The sequence below is a fragment of the Pogoniulus pusillus genome, chromosome 6 (genome assembly GCF_015220805.1).
Source record: "Pogoniulus pusillus isolate bPogPus1 chromosome 6, bPogPus1.pri, whole genome shotgun sequence".
Classification (NCBI taxonomy): Eukaryota; Metazoa; Chordata; class Aves; order Piciformes; family Lybiidae; genus Pogoniulus; species Pogoniulus pusillus.
The window spans coordinates 12,124,223-12,141,699 of record NC_087269.1 but is presented as its reverse complement, the minus strand read 5'-3'; the positions used below and the strand labels follow the sequence as shown (position 1 = coordinate 12,141,699).

General features: G+C 42.4%; 1 protein-coding gene across 1 annotated transcript in view; it reads left to right on the top strand.

Annotated features, from left to right (window-relative positions):
* The window catches only part of SORCS3 (sortilin related VPS10 domain containing receptor 3), a 354,871-nt gene that overhangs the window by 266,510 nt on the left and 70,884 nt on the right, over positions 1 to 17,477 (top strand). The window contains exons 8-13 of the mRNA XM_064144433.1: positions 2,975 to 3,064; positions 6,268 to 6,447; positions 9,095 to 9,241; positions 9,739 to 9,841; positions 13,904 to 13,980; positions 14,089 to 14,180. Coding sequence (XP_064000503.1) covers positions 2,975 to 3,064; positions 6,268 to 6,447; positions 9,095 to 9,241; positions 9,739 to 9,841; positions 13,904 to 13,980; positions 14,089 to 14,180 — 689 coding nt within the window. The remainder of the gene's footprint in view (positions 1 to 2,974; positions 3,065 to 6,267; positions 6,448 to 9,094; positions 9,242 to 9,738; positions 9,842 to 13,903; positions 13,981 to 14,088; positions 14,181 to 17,477) is intronic.

Sequence of the window (17,477 nt, the reverse complement as noted above, 5' to 3'; positions counted from 1 at the left end):
AGGAGGCATTAGAGGGCAAAACACTATCATAATCCCTGGGATTTACAGTATTGAAAAGCTTGCTCCTAGGAAAAGTTCATCAAAATAAATTAAGTTGGGCCTTCCAAAATTCATTCTCTACCACAGTGCTTGCCAAAACTTTATTGAAGGCTTGATCATTTTTTTGGAACTGTTATAGCCAAAAATGTAAATCATGCAAAGATGAGGTCCTGGCAGGGAAAACCTTCATGGAATTCCTGCCAATAGAATTGTGGGTGGCTTCATATTAACTGGCTTAGAAAGACCACATGTCACAAAGACTTGCATTTCTAAACCTTTTTCAGTGTAACCTCATCCAGGTAGAGGACTGAAGGAGAGTTCAGCTAATGCATAGTAAACCTGAGCAGTGTTTGACTCCTACCTTTCTGCCTTAACAAACAAACAAAAACTCCAAACATAAAAACTATCCAGGAACTTGTTTGCAGTGGCATAAGGCCAAAAAAAAAAAAAAAAAGAGCTATGTCAAATCTTTTCAGTGTGGCAGATTTGGAGTAGATCCTGTCTTCGCACAGACAGAAAATTGATATTTCTGCTGTTCTGTGTTCATGTAAATGACTTGAGGATTGTTGGACTGTTCCCAATTTTAACTACACGTCACAGCATTTACAAAGTATGTGAACATTCAAATCTGCATCTTAAAGATGAGTTGAGGAGCATGCCTCAGCCCATCAGAAAAGGAACCCTTAACAAGTGGTCTCTGAACGCATTCATTCCAGCCTGGACTCTGTTACGAATAACAGTATAGTGCTGAACTCTTGAGTGGCAGAGTTACTGTTTGAGAGTTTTGGTCTTCTACTAGAGGCCAGAAATATCACCAAAAGGGGATATTTAAATATTTCCTGTGCTATTTAGGTGTGGGATCCTTTGGGCAATACTTGTACAGCTGATAGGTACAATTACTGCAAACATGAATTTTTGCCTTGAGCTGAATTGAGCATGAGTCAACTATGTAGTCTGTTCTCTCCCGTGAAAACTTGATTTTGATGTGTTAGTATTAGATGGGAAAGATATCCTTCAGAAATAACACTCACAACCCTTTCACCATCCTCACAGCTGGAGAGCAGGACCCTGAAATGCTACTGTGCCAATCCACAGTGCATTTTATATGAAGTGAGAGTTGAGTGACTCCTATCTCTGTCTCCTGCCACAGGCTTGTTCTGAGACCAAAGGCAAACTGCTTTAGATTTTCAAATCCCCTTTACTTTAGGTTCATTGTTGGGGTTTGAGCAGGGCTGAGTAACTGAACAGACTTAGGTCATTCTGATAAGGAGGCACAGCTGCAGAAAATCAGCCTTGGAAGGCTAGCAGAGAAGCTGAGGAAGTTCTGAGCTGTGCAAGGGGGCAGGCTGGTTAGCCCTGGGAACAAGCAAATATTGTGGTTAGCTGCGCAAAGGGGGATTAAGGAGGGTGGTTGACCAGGTCTGCCTCTATGCTTGTGGACAGCCCACATTCTGCTGTGTGAGCCTGTCAGAATTACACACACCCCTGTACCGAATCCACGAGATAAGCACCACACTTAGCTTCAATAACCGGCTTGACCACCTAGGTACCAGATTGGTGTAAGCTCGTGTCTTTCCTGCTCCTGCACGGCCTAAGTGAGGCCAACTCAACAGTACATGCTGTTCAGGTAGAGTTTGGTGGCTGTGATATGGGTCACTGTTCTGCCTTCTTTCAGGGTGTGTGCTCTAGTGGTAGTTGTTGTTTTTTTTTCCTTTTGGGAGAGCCAGATGAAGCTATGATAATACAAATTCAAATGGGAAACTGGTGGAAGGGGAAGACTTAGCATAGAAGCATGTCCTATTTCTAAACCTTCATTTCTTGCCAGTTCTTCAGACTATCAGCAGAAAAGCCTTATCTTGAGTTGATTAGATATCAAATTTCATGACCAGTAGTATTTCATCCTTAGAATGACAGCATCTCTAGGGAAGAAAGCCACTATCTAGAGGTGATATCATTGCTGAGAGTATAACTGATGCTATAGCAATATTCCATGTCAGCTTATTTTGAAATATCACTGTCAGATAAAAGGAAGCATATCTAGAAGGGAATCTAGGATCTTTGTTAGCTTTAATGGAAGCTTAAGAAGCCAACAGATGACATTCCATATAATAGAGAAGTGTTTTTTGTGTTGTTTCATCTTAAAACCTGCAAGATTGCCAAAACAGCAGAGCAAAGGAAACTCACCATTGTAAGCCTTGCTGTAGCAAGGTCTGAAATGGTGCCAGAAAGAACACCCACAGCAAGAGTGACTAGTGACAAGTTTAAAATCCCATATTTTACAAATGATCAGGGCTACAGCATATCAATTTGTGGCATTTAGGTGTAGCCTTTAGCAATCCATTCAGTCCATAAAACCAGATTTGGATGTCTATCAATTACCTCTCCAGGTCCTCATTCAGAGATAGCATGATTTCAGAGGTACCAGTTTTATAGTGATAAAGAGTATCTAAGAGCTTAGCTCCAGCTTTCCAAGAGCACATTCATTGCATTTGCTGTTTGCATTAAGTGGTGCTATTGTGGATGTCTGCTGTTAGTCACTGTAAAAAGTTGTTGGAGTACAACCCTGGCCCTGATGAACTTCTGTTGCGCACAGACTCAGCTGAGAATCAGCAGAGAAAGGGGCATTGCTGCCTCCTGACAAGAAAGGAACAGAAGCACACTTTTCCTTTTTTTTTCTCCTGAGATGTTAAAATAATTTTGGATTTGGAGGAGGCAAAATGGAAAGCTCAGTGGCACAGCTGAAAGTATAATGCGGCAGCCCCCTCAAGTGTGGGATCTCTTTGGAGTTATACAGATGTTTTTAGGGCCAGCTGTGCAAGTTATAGAAAACTTATCTGAAACATAGGTTGTGAAACATCAAACCCTCTTAGAAGTGTCAGCATAGGCTTGGCTGTTTTGGAAAGGTCATCACTCACTTTCTTTGATGTTTCCACAGGTGACAGCTGGTGGAAGAGCAAATTACTACGTGTCATACAGACGGGAGCCTTTTGCACAGATTAAATTGCCCAAATACTCTCTTCCTAAGGTGAGTGCAGCATTTGTGAACACAGAGATGTAATATCTTCAATAACCAGTGATGAACCAGCTCAGTGAGGTTCCTCTCTGGGGACCTCCATCTGTTGTGCCACTTGAGGGATCTTCCTTAAACATGAATTCGGGATCTTTACCGGTTTCTGCCTTTGATCAGTACGTTTCAGGAAGAACAATTTTTTCCCTCTGTAAAGAGCAAATGGAAATGAACAGAAACTAGAGTTCAGACCAACTTCTCCTTGAATAGTCTTTTGTGAACACCTTTCTCCAGTTCTGCTGAGATCTTTGCAAGTTTGCCCATGACACTGAGGATCCTGAAGAACAGTTAGGATGCTAAGCACTACTGCAGTCTCCATACTGAGATACACAGGATATGAGCAGCTCCACTGTCTCCTTCCTATCACCAGACGTTGCCAGGAAGTTCCAGAGGTGGAGCTGGCTTGTTGTGCCTTGTCAGTGACTTGAACACACGTCACTGTTTGATGACTGAGAAGGCTAAAGATTAGCACTGACTTACAATGCTGGGAAAGAGGGAATTTAGTATTTCTCATACAACCGTGCCTGAATTTACCTTCTTAGGCATTAGCTTTCTACCAGATCAAATAGTGCAAACCTCAGCAAGGAGAATATAGAATTACACTCAAATTTTGAGGTGTAGTCATTGCTTGGGATTGTGTGAGAATAGTGAGGGCTAACCCTTGCAGTGTTTTGTCTAGATACAGTTTTCTGAGTAACCTTGTGGGCAGCTGAGACCACTGATGCTTTTTGGAGTCTCAAATATCTGTCAAGGTTGCTGTCATAGAGGACTGATAAACAACAGTAGGGGCCTTCTCCTTTCTTTCACAAGTCAAACATGTTGTTGTGATATCTGTAAGATAGCTAGATTTGCCTTGCAGGTTGGTTCTACCCTACAGATGTAGTTTCTTGTGTCTGTCATTCCATGGCAGTGGTGTGGGACTCTGAATGTCTGACCACACACCAATTTTGGAAAGCATATTTATACTCCCACCTTATGGATTGGCCTTGAAAGCTGCCCCTCATTAAAAAGATAAGTGGATAGAGAGAATGACTGCCCTGTGATTATCTTGCTTTACAGACATATGCTGACACAAATTGTAACCTTATTGTAAGACACATTTGTCAATGATCCTGTTTTGAAATTGGTGCACAGTATAAAATCAGGGATACTTTAGTTGTTTAAAAATCAAAAGTGCTTTTAAGTTAGGTGTCATGGCAAAGTCTTTTAGCCCTGTGAAGGAGGCTTGTTTATGCTGCCCTTAGTCACTAGATGATTTTTCTGTACAGTAATAACTATCCTGTCAACTGTGGATTAATGAACTGTGCTGGAGTTGCACGTATGTGAGGCTAGCAGTAGGGTAATGCAATATTTCCACCACAACTGGTCAAAGCACAGTGAAGTCATTGGGTATTTTGCTTTATTTTTTTTCTTCAGGATAGGTTGGATATGTACTCATTTTTAATGAATTAGAGCTGTTGTGCAAGAACAAACTTACTGATTTAGCCTTCCTTTACTGAGGGAAATGGAAAATCTCTTACTGATTGCACTCACTGGAACAGAATTAGGCCTACAATGGTTGTTTCTCCCCATCCCATGCTGACAGGTTATGTTATGTCTATTTAAAACAGCCCCATCTAATCAACCCCAACTTCACATCTATATACCTCACACCGAAGATTAAGTTGCCTTCTCGGCAGGGTGGGGGTTATGGAGTAGATCCAGATATTCTTCACAAAAATCAGGCCACTCTGTCCTTTGGGAGACTTCTAGAATTATGGTTCTTGATGCAGAAACAGCCCAAGAAATTAATCAAGGCCCCTTGGCACCCTAGGGAAATTTTAAACAGATATAAATAGACAAATGAAGTCCCAGATAGCCACAGTGATTTTGCTTCTAGCTGAACCCATTTGTTTAACAGTGGTGGCAAGGATGAAGTGGTGCAATACTCATCACCACCCTGGAAATCATTTTCATGAACCTGCTTAAAAACAATACTGAAATATTCTCTTTGATCTTAAAACTAAATACAGAAACCCTTGCTGAAGTCTTCCTACCTTGGTCAGCAGCAGGGATTCAACATGAATTAGTGGGTGGGTTATTTGATAGCCTGTGTATCGGGTGGTAAGAAAGCTCAGGCAAGCTCTAAATATAAAAAGTATGTTATTAAAAACCACTACCAGCATTAGTTCAAACTGATTCCAGTACCTCAGCTTCACATAAAAATGAACTCACCTGGTTTTTGAAACTGACTCTTTACCAGCTGGAAGCACGAGACCATTAGTTCAGCACGCAGATGGAAACTGTCACTGTTTTTAGTCTGGTGTATATTTAGTGGTGTAGGAGGACTCCAAAGCTGTGAATTTTCCATGAGTGATTATGATGGTTTGGGTGTACCCTGCCCCCCCATACTTTAGAAGTACCCAACTAGACTCAGCCAGCTCTGGGAATATAAATGAAGCTATATATTTACAGCTAGCACAATAAACAAGCAGCTATTTACAATATATACAGTTATATACAGAAATATACAAGGTAAAAGTAATACAGAAACACAACTCCCCTCCCAGAAACCTGAGTCCCCAGGAGGGGTTCTCAACCACCCCTGCACCTTCCCCCTGCCCTTCTCAACCTTACCCCAGTCCTAAGGAAGAATAGAGGTTCAGCCAAGAGGTTAAGAAGCAAAGGTGAGTGGCAGGTGAGGTTAGGGAGATGCAGCTCAGTCAAAGCCCAGCCAGAGAGTGCGGCAAGAATGGCGAGAGTGTTATCTAATGTTTACATTCCTCCTTCAGTGAGACTCTGAGGGAAGTAGACATCACCATTGTTTTCCCTTCACAGCCTCTGATCTACTTTTTCTCACCAAAACATTCTAGCCTGCTTCAAACTAGCACAGTGATAAAACTGACTTTCAAATTTATAAATAAATGAAACTGGATGAAATTCCTTGAAGCCACCAAAAATGAAGAAAGCAAAAAGCCTTTGCCCAGCTGATGATCATTTAAAAAACGAAATGTGGGAAAGTCACAATGGTGGTAATTTATTGGCTAGCTCTAACAGAAAATTGTTTAACATACCTATAATTCATGCTCCATCTCCATTCTTTCATAAGTCATTGTAATTACTGCATGTCCCAAAGGGCAAAGAAGATGCTCAGTGATAGGCCTTTTGTCTTCTTTTAACAGGACATGCATATTATCAGCACAGATGAGAATCAGGTGTTTGCAGCTGTCCAAGAGTGGAACCAGAATGACACATACAATCTGTATATCTCAGACACCCGAGGAGTGTACTTCACCCTGGCCTTGGAAAATGTGAAAAGCAGCCGAGGATTGGAGGGGAATATCATCATTGACCTTTATGAGGTATGTAGTAAAGGTCACCCTACAAAGAACAGCAACTGCTTGCTAGCTCAAGCAAGTGTAAATCTCTTGCCAACCTTCCAGGATCTGTGTTTGTTTTGGGATCAGCCCAGAGGCATGTGCTGGATTTGCTGCTGAGCCAGCTCATGTGGGAATAAATGCAGTGCATTCTGCTGTCATTGTGACAACTGGTTACTTTCAGGTTAATGACTGGTTAGCTGTGTGACATTTCCAAAGGGGAAAAACATTATCCTTCTCATCTTAACCTGGATGTCTACAGAAGGACTCAAAATACTGTTTTTCCCCTTGGGCAGCTAGAGACACCTGTTCACACACAGGGATGTGGATTTCACCTTAGCAAAAAAACTATTGATACCATTTTTCCAGAGCTAGCAGCTTGATAACTTCTATCCTGAATCATCTTATGTTCTCATTCTTCTGCCAGGCCTTTCAGCCTTTTCCAGCAGCAGTCCATTCCAGAGCAGTTGTTCCAGTTCTCAGTTTCTAAAGAGCAGTCTGGTTTTGGTATATCATAACTCATTGGATCTTCTGATGTGCTGAGTTTCAGGGCTCCGCTCAGTGCTTTACTGCCAACAAACAACTAATGGGTAATACTAAAAGTGATAGTAGCAAGACAGTTTTTACTGTTATATACAGAAATGTTTTTGCAGTTACTTGTAGGATTTAGGATTATATATTTCAGCCAGAATAATGTCCTTTTACCAACATCATAATCTATTTTTTTTAAATTAAAAATCCAGGTAATTAAAGGTGATAAGTGATTTAATTTGGAATAATTTGATGAGGCAGGAATTATAACAATATAGTTATTTTATTTTCCTGAAAAGCCTCACCCTAAAACTGCATGCAAAAATAGTTCAATTTTATTTACAGGTTCCAATTCGGTCAGGAATTTTCACAAGGATGCTTATGGGCCATTTTGGATAATTTTGGAAAGCCAGAAAATGGAAAAGGCTAAGCCACAAGATAGCTTTACCTCACTTAGAAATCAGAGGCAGAGCAGAGCTCCAGAGAAAGCTGAGCAAGCACCAATTTACTCACAGAGGTAGAGTAGGAATTGGGAGATGGTCCCTGGATCTCCTTTGCAGCAGCCTCTGGAAACTGCAAGTTAACAATCCAATTGTGGAAATATGCAGCCTAAGTCTGGTGTGAATGGAACCTGATAAAGTCAAAGTGTCTCCAGGCACAGCTTCCATGAGGCAGTTCTTGTGGAGTGACACTGCCTTAGCAGCGCAGGGCCAGACACGCAGCTGGTGTGTTCCTGCCAAGAGCGGCAGCTTACGGCAGAGGCAGGGTCATCCAGCTCGGGGGTGGGAAGCAAGAAGCCAGGGTTTGCTGGTCTGAGTTGAAGTTGGCCCTGTGTGCTGCAGGCAAATCTCTCAAATGGACCAATGGACTTAATGAACTTTGTGGACTTGCAGACTTTCTGGTCACTCTAAGTCTTTCCTACATAATGTGTCCAGTGCCAATACTGGGCACGTAGAATCCAGCCAAGTGCAATCCTGTATGCCAGCTCAGGCTCTCCCATGAGGGAGTACATGTGTGGGAGTGGCAGGGAAAGGCCTTTGGCTGTTCCCCATTCAAGACTGCAAGGGGAGTAAAGCAGTTTCATGCCTTTGTCTTCCCCCCACTGAAACCTCCACTGACAGAGGTGGGGGTGCCCGAAGGGAGCTTGGAGGGCCCCACATCAATGAGAGAAAACTCACAAATAACACATGGATCAATATGAAGGAGAGAGTATATGCTTTATTTCTACCTAGTTGGATATATTTGCCTGGTTCTGAAGAAAAAGAGATATGTTTATGTGTTGTGATGGACCAACTAAAATGAAAATGCATTCTCTCCCAATCCTGGGCAAACTGTATTTCCTAGCTGTTAGAGATCTTCACAGGTTCAGTCAAAGGGTAACATCATTCAGAGGGCTTTAGAGTAGAAGGATTTGCATCCTGGCTGTTGTCAGAAAGCTGCAGATTTGCAGCAAAACTCCTTCTTCCTGTCACTCTTCCACAGCTGTGCAATAGAGACTAGACTCAACATGAAATCTTCCTGGGGACGTTTTGACAGGACCATATTCTGCTGGAATGATTTCTGCTGACAAAAACCACAACATTTGGAACAACAGTTTTGACAAAATTTGAGAATGGAAGGGAAACTGAAGAAATTAAGTTTGCAAAACATCAGCATTTCAGCATATTCAGGATTTCCATCTTATGTGTAAGATTAAGAAAGAAAAGGACAACACAAGAAGTCCTACACTGCTTCTGATGTGGCCTGCTGCTTTCTGTGTTGTGGCAGCTGGAGGAGGGAGTGGGGCAGACCACATCTTCAATCTCACAGAGCTCATGTGTGACATGGTGCATATTGTACCTTCAAGCCCATCATCACCAAGTACTCAAAAAAATCCAGAAGTGGATTTGCTCAGTGTGCATTTGTGTAGTTTTCTTTCAGAGAGAATGCTTGAGGCCTTGCAGCTATGCAAGATGCTTGTAATGCCATTCACAGTCTCCTAAGTCTGCATAGAGTTGACTTGCCTTTTCAGAGACCTTCCACTCCTGAGGGTGCTCACATGCATTTTACTTTTGTCTGGTTCTTCCGATGTATTTTTTTCATCTCTCTCCATTTTTCCTAGGTAGCAGGGATCAAAGGCATATTCCTGGCTAATAGGAGGGTAGATGACCAAATCAAGACTTTCATTACCTACAACAAGGGCAGAGACTGGCGTTTGCTGCAGGCACCAGACACCAATCTAAGAGGAGATCCTGTAGTTTGCCAGCTGGTGAGTGGCAGACCTTTTCCACAGCAAAACCGAATCCTTCAGAACTGCTTGTTTTAGCCACTGGTTTAACAAAACTCTCCATGTCCTTTCTTTCCTCTTAACTTGCTGGACTTGAATTAAATTAAGAAGATTTCTTTTTCTGTAGCTTCATATTTTTTAAGGGAAAAGTCTGACCATCTTTCTTGAACATTTTTTGTGGAACTTGAGTCAGAATAACAACGTATCTGGGAAAAAAAGTCTTCTATGTCAGATTGTTGGTGAAAACAAGTGCAGACATGCTTGCTCGTAATGCAGCATTTCTTTTTCTCTTCCTCTCAGCTACTTTTGTGATACTCAGAAAACAGTCTTATGCTGCTATTCATAACAGTATTAAGCGCAGATGCTATTCATAACAGTATTAAGAACAGAGGGGTCTTTTTTCAGAAGCATGTGTGCAGTTGTCAGTTTAACTCGTTGCATATTAAAGCCTCTGCCTTTTGTTTGTGTCCTGTTAACAGCCATTTTGCTCATTGCACTTACATCTGCAACTCTCAGAGAATCCGTATACTTCAGGAAGCATTTCCAGCAAAGAGACAGCTCCTGGTCTGCTGGTGGCAACAGGTAAGAACATAAGTGCCTCTCAACACTCACCCCTGCCTCACTGGCAGCCTGAGAGTATACAAGATGTTTCCTGTTAGAGTAAAAGCTTTCAGCTCTCTTTTAGTAAGTGCTGAGCTGATTCACATTAACTCAAGTTTCCTGTAAGGCATGTGGCTCCTAGCTTCAAAAAGGGTAATGCCTGTCAGATATTTGTTGCTCTGCAGAAACCCCAATGCAGGGCTAAGCCCATACCTGCAAGGCTGGGCATTACTACATTGCATTAGCAGTCAGCATTATTAACTCCTCTCACTTGACACCACTGAAGTAGATGTTTAGCCATTTGCTGGAGAGGACAGGGCCAATAATCATGGTTATGCTTCTAGGAGGTATTGACATATTCCAGCTTTTGAGGAAAAATCACAGAGTTGTCACAAAGCCTATCAGGTGAAGCCTGGATTTCACGAGTGCCTGTCTTGTGCACAGGACCTGCATTCAACACTATATTGCTCCCAGACTAGCAGCATTTCATCGATGCTGTGTGTGGGTCATTGTTTCTATGGGGTTTTCTACAAAGCAGTGCTTTGGCAGGTCTCAATGTTTTAATGGCAACCTGGTACAGTGCTTCATGGTGGCAGTGGCTAACTCACTGCAAGTTACCTGACAACCATTACAGGACCTGTGTGCACACAGCATGCAGCATAATTAGGATGGATGGGGCTACCAACCAAACCTAGAACTCCCACAGTTCTGTGAGAGCTGCTGGGCTAACAGAGCTTTCTGAAGTTCTAGTGCTATTGAAAGCTGGCCTCTGGAGCATGTAGGCTTTTCACGGGGAGGCTCCTACATGTGCACAAATAAGTGCAAATAACCTAAGTGATCTTTGTAAGGCTCAGTTTATCTCCTTTGTCCTGTTCAGCCTAGCATTGGCTTGAATGTATGTCCTGTTAGCATATGGCTTATATGAATGTACACTGTTTTTTTTTCCCAGCTGTTTCCATTCTCATGTCCTTCTGTGCTTCCATGTGTCTGCCAGAAAAAGCCAGAACTCGCAGGTTCCCTTCATGACATTTATTATATCAACAAGGGAAACACCATGTGGTTTCAAGTTCACTGATCCAGGCCAAATGGGATGAGATAATTTGATTTAAACCTCCAGATCTTTCTATGCCTAGCCAAGTGGAGTCATCATTCCTGGCAGGTCACACTTGCTAGATGGATGCCTAGAAGCAAGCACTACTCATGATGCTGTGATTGCAAAGGTTGTTTGTTATTTTTTTTTTCTTTAACCTTTTAGGAAGCAAATAGAGGCATCAGGACTGAATTTTAGGCATCGATCTAAATTGTTAGTAAATCAGGTTCTTATCAAGCTGGCAGTGCGTTGGATGAATGCTTTCCCATTCTAACAATTAACCTTTAAAAGGCAGAATGTAATTTCTGCCTTGTTTTGCACAATAAAAGCTTAACCGATTGGGAATATACACATTTGTTTCCACTTAGCAGTTTCACAACAGGAACCTCTCACTGTGTTGGTGAATGTAGTCCAAGGTAATCATTGCAACTTACCCTAACAGGCATAGGCTGCTCAAACACTCTGTGTCTCTGTTTTACAGTGGTACATTTCCAGCAATGATTGGAAACTTGGACTCTTGATATGAGTCAAGCCCTTGACAGAGGTACAATCTTGCAAAAGGAGGAACTGTTTTTTAGTACCTTAATGTACAGCTGCCAAATCCTCTTGACCTTTTTTGGGAGTTAGTTACATTTGGTGAGGTTTGAATCCATGTAGATGAAAAACTAGATGGAGAGAAGGAAGAAGTTAGTGGAACAAGTTTACACAGAAAAATGGACAGAAAGAAGCAATAGCCACCTTTTTACTTTGTTTCTCACTTTTTTACTCTCTTTCTTTTCTACAATCTGCAAATCCCTGTTTGGAAGGATGGTTTTCTACTTCTGATATTTAAAATATGATGATACAAAACTTAATATTTTTGCTTTTAAGTCAGTTTCTAATTCTTGATATCTTCCACTCATGATAAAATACTGGGCTAAACAGACCTTTGGGCTGCCAGAGTATCTTTATCCTTATAAACCTGGATGTTTCTACAGACTGCCTTTCTATATGGTTGCCCATGGTAGGTTTTTCTTGTACCATCACCTAAACCAGCTAGCCACCCTTGATGGTGTCAGGGAAGAAGATGAGGTAGATGGATTATGTGACATTTCCTACACCCTAAGCACTGATGGAAAAGCCTTTCTTGAATTGTTCTGCTTCTCTGAGCCAGAATTTATTAGTTTTTTTGGAACACAGTTGTCAAAGCGGTATGGCTATTTGGATTTCCATCATGGTGACAAGAAAGTATCAGTCTGCATCTGGGTGTGAACCTCTTATTTTCCAGCACTGAATGTTAGAAATTTAATTAACATTTTAATTAGCGTAATTTTGTTGTGTTCTTTTTTTGATGCCACAGATGTGTAATGGTGGCAGCTCTCCCTTTGCTGGTTTGGAGGAAGAAGTATTTGTCTTTCCTTACAAGGAAATTACACCTACTTTAGAAACAAATCTCATTTGGCACATATAAGAGTGGCTCAATGGGTAAAAAAAATCATGGGCTTTGAATAAAGTCATGGATTTGACCACAGTGTGGTGGTTGTAGGCCATTAGCACTGGGAGGCCTTCAGATGGAGTATCTGTCAGTGCTACATCTGCCTCCTTTCTGTGGGATAGATGTTCGTACCACCTAGCACTGATTGAAGATACTCTGACAGACCAGCAGCAAAAGCAGTTCCTTAGCTGTGGTAGCTTTTCCCTGAACCACTGGGTACTTGGAAAGTAGGGAGGTGAGAAGAAGTTAATTTAGAACAGCATTACTCAGTGAGCCTGATGCTTGTGGGAATTTTAGTTCTGGAAGCTGAAGCAAGATGCTGAGCTCAGGGCAGTGTGGGCAAAAAGCTGCTAGAGTCTATTCAGGGCTTGTGCAAACTTCTCAGATGTTGAAGGACCTTGAAAAACACCCCTGTTTCAAGCTCTGAGCTGGTGTCTTCAAATGGTGTTCTGCTCTGCTTCCCCTACATATGGTTGAGGCTGATGTCTGAGCTTTTCTTTGCCACGTGTAATGTGTCTATTCCCTAACACACAGTGAAGGCAGTGTAGTTCATCCTTTAAGGCTCTCAACAGAACAGCTTCTATAATAATGGGAATGAGAAGATTAAAATTAAGAACCATATTAAGTAACCAGTGCCTTGAAACTCATAATCTAGGACAGATATGTCGATGAGAACAACCACATGGTCATGGAATCGCAGATCTTTAGTGGTTGGAAGGGACCTCCAGAGATCATCTAGTCCAATCTCACTGCCAAGGCAACAATGTCTGTTCTTCAGTCTGGTCTCTACCTCTCTGCTGCAGAGTTATTTGACCCACCATAATTTTCTGAGCTGTTTCTGCTCCCAGGTGCCTAGCTAAACAAATAAGCTTTCCTTCAAGTAGAACTTTGATTTCATTACATCAGATCCCAATTAATTGCAAACCTGGGAAGCAGCTTTGTTTATCTGACTACAGGTTCTGAGATCAGTTAGGTTTTGAATCAAACTGACTTTCTGTGGCCATAGTCATGGGCTTCAGTGGGGACCCTTGGCAAAGACTGGCAGATCACAAAGATGGAACTAACCAGCCAGAGCACAACGACTACTGAGGTTGGAAGAAGAATGAGTATGGAATGAAACACCTGGGGTCAGTGGCCACTCTCCTGCCATTTTGATGATTTGTATGCAGACAATGGGCATGGGCTTTCATACACAGATTTTGGGGTATGTAGGTCCTTGCCTAGCACAGGCTTGCCTTTATTGGCTCGTGTTATGGACAATGCTGTCTGTGGAAAAACAAGCCAACAACACTGTTTCTCCCTTGTGTCAATTTTCAAATGGCACAGCTCTTGTGCTACCTGGATATGGTGTTCCTTTTAGATGAAAATCAAATCAAGCACAGCAAAAAAGCCATGGTCAGGCCATGTATTTTCATTTCCTGGAAAAATGCATTTCTGTCTTCATCCATATAAGAATGTCTGACACTTGCTTGTGTTGCAGGCAATATTGGGTCTGAGCTTTCCTACACTGATGTTGGTGTGTTCATCTCTTCTGATGGTGGGAATTCCTGGAGACAGGTATGTTTTGCAGTGAAGATGAAAGCAGAGAGCCTTTTACCATTCTTTTTCTGCATCTGCCTTTCCCAGTGGAGTGGAGCACTCATGCAGTAACTGATTTGTTTGCAGATCTTCGATGAGGAATACCATGTGTGGTTTCTAGACTGGGGAGGGGCTCTGGTAGCCATGAAGCACACATCAGTGCCCATCCGACACATGTGGTAAGGAAACTTGTTACTTTGAGAAGGTTTCCTGGTGGGAATAATCTGACAGAGACTAATATCTCTTGCATCATGTGGTTGACATCTGCTACAAAATGAGGAAATGTGATCATTTTTATCTGGGTTTAAGTGTCATTTTACTGATTATTGTGCCATTTTATAAACATAATAGCTACATGCATGGTCACCTGCATATATCACAGAACCATAGAAGAGTAGGGATAGTGTAAATTACTTTTTGACCTGATAATATACTATGAGACTTCAGGTGGAGCTTCTTTCCAACAGACACATATAAGCAATGATGAGGAAGTCATCTTTTCTGTTTCAGGTATTTCTGAGAGGATGTCTCCCTCGCTTTGGCTTTTTCTTTCAGAATTTAGTATTACAGACAGTTAAAGGAAGTAAGACAGTTAAAGGAAGGGAGAGAAGAGAGCAGTATGAGTTGGTTAGGACAACAGAGATACGTTGCTAACATTGCTGTCTCCTGTAAGATTTCATTCTCAACCTCCAGTGATGCAGCAGTGGTGACTGAATAGGATTGGACATAGAACAGGGCAAAATGATTTCTCAGTTAAAGATACTATTCTAATACAAATGGCTTGTAACAGTCTAAACACTAAAGAGACTGCTCAAAAATATCCTTTTCTTTGCCTTTTTCCTTCTCACTCCTGCACCAGCTAACCATTGGAGACATTCTGAAATTAAGAACTAATTTTGTTTACAGAAAATTGATGTATTGGCATCACCTTCAGCCTCTAGTCTTTAGTGAAAGAGGGGCATGGCTAACAGACTGACCTACACAGCTTCTAATATTGTTCAGAAATTAATTACTTAGACATAACCTTCAGAGGCAAGGTTTGTGTTCCTGTCTGCAAGATTAAGTCATCTCTCAGCCTGATGGTGCTAAGCACATGTCTATTTCATGCTCTTCACAGTATCACAGTATCATCAGGGTTGGAAGAGACCTCACAGATCATCAAGTCCAACCCTTTACCACAGAGCTCAAGGCTAGACCATGGCACCAAGTGCCACGTCCAACCTTGCCTTGAACAGCTCCAGGGATGGCGACTCCACCACCTCCCCGGGCAGCCCATTCCAGTGCCCAATGACTCTCTCAGTGAAGAACTTTCTCCTCACCTCAAGCCTAAATCTCCCCTGGCGCAGCCTGAGGCTGTGTCCTCTTGTTCTGGCGCTGGCCACCTGAGAGAAGAGAGCAACCTCCTCCTGGCCACAACCACCCCTCAGGTAGTTGTAGACAGCAATAAGGTCACCCCTGAGCCTCCTCTTCTCCAGGCTAAACAATCCCAGCTGCCTCAGCCTCTCCTCGTAGGGCTTGTGCTCGAGGTCTCTCACCAGCCTCGTCGCCCTTCTCTGGACACGCTCAAGCATCTCAATGTCCCTCCTAAACTGGGGGGCCCAGAACTGAACACAGTACTCAAGGTGTGGTCTAACCAGTGCAGAGTACAGGGGCAGAATGACCTCGCTGCTCCTGCTGACCACACCATTCCTGATGCAGGCCAGGATGCCACTGGCTCTCTTGGCCACATGGGCACACTGCTGGCTCATGTTCAGGCGGGTATCAATCAGAACCCCCAGATCCCTCTCTGTCTGGCTGCTCTCCAGCCACTCCGACCCCAGCTTGTATCTCTGCATGGGGTTGTTGTGGCCAAAGTGCAGCACCCTGCACTTCGAGCTATTGAATGCCATCCCATAATGCCATGCATCTCTTCATGCAGGACAGGAAAAGTGGCCTTCAGTCAAACAGGAAAAGAAAGCAATGGTGTTTGACAGAAGTGATGATGTGTCCAGGTCTCCCCTCCCTGAGTCATTATTGTACACAATCCTTTGGTTAAATTAGTCATTCAGTGTCTGGAGACCTCAAGACAGGCTGTTTTTACACATCACAAGCTAATGTTCCTGAGATGTGCTTTAAGAACTTTAACGGTTACTTTTTCAATATGGAAAGCTCCTGGACTTTATATTCCTGACCTGACAAACAACTCTGGGATGACTACAACATAGATTTCTGGTGAAGTCTGAATATGTTGCATTTGAGCATTTTTACCGTCTGAATTTTGGTGTAATAGTGGATTGTTGACAACAGGGAGTATTGGCTCATACTCCTTGGGCTTTTTAATTTATCTAAGATAGGAGAACCAAGTGTTCTCTAAGAGGTCTGTGCCTCTGTGGAATTACAAGCAAGTCATTATATATACAACAAGGTTGCAATATTTGTATTGCTTTCTGGTGCTGAGAAAACAGATTGGTTTATCATGAGCAAATGTGTTTCATCATAGTTTAATATATATGGTTTTGCTGAGTCAGGGCCAGGGGTTAACTTAGGCTAGCATTCTCCTGCCAGCAGCCTCCATAACCAAACATATAGAGGAGAATAATGGCAGGGCAGACCCATCATGATTTTTTCCAGCAGACTCCAGCTTCCTCTATATGGTTAGAATGCATTATTGTGTCACCAGAAACATTTGCTCTGATAGATAACTCAGTAGTCACAACTATGCCAAAGGTACCCTCAGGAAAGAGGACATCAATACTCTGTTGAAGTCTTTAGATCAAACCAAGTATAAACCAAGGCAGAAGTGTGTGTTAGCCAAGGGTGGGTGTCACCAGCAAAAGATACATCAAGCTTGAACAGCTGGGGGTCTTCAAGAAAAGACTGGATGAGGCACTTAGTGCCGTGGTCTAGTTGACTGGATAGGGCTGGGTGATAGGTTGGACTGGATGATCTTGGAGGTCTCTTCCAACCTGGTTGATTCTATGATTCTATGATTCAAGCTGTGGCAAGTTTGGCTCTGAAAGAGTGAAGGGTGAGCCACTTGTTGAAAGAGTCATGTATTAAACATTTCTTTATTATACGACTTGGGTGTAGCTGTTTTAGTTGTGCCTTACCTTGTGAGGGCTCTTTGAATGTAAAAAGCCCATTACATGCAAGCATCTTTGTGTAGATACTGGAAAAGATTTTGTCAGAGGTTGACTTTCAATTGGAGCTGAGAGCCCCATTCACCTTTGTTCAGTTTGCAATTTCCTTTCAGATGTTCTCCCTTTCCACCAGGTCTTGTGGAGTTGCATGTGCAGTACTGTGCCTCACCCATTCTATTCAATGAGTAGTGATTTACAACTGTTATCTATAAGCTCCATTTTCTCCAAAATTTTACCCCTAGGGGCTTTGGAATTTTCTTAATGTTGCAAACACCTGTTTCATGGGCAGGAGTGGGCTAGATTAAAGGGCACATGTGTATCTATTAATTCTCAGGCTGAGACATGGTACAGTCTCAC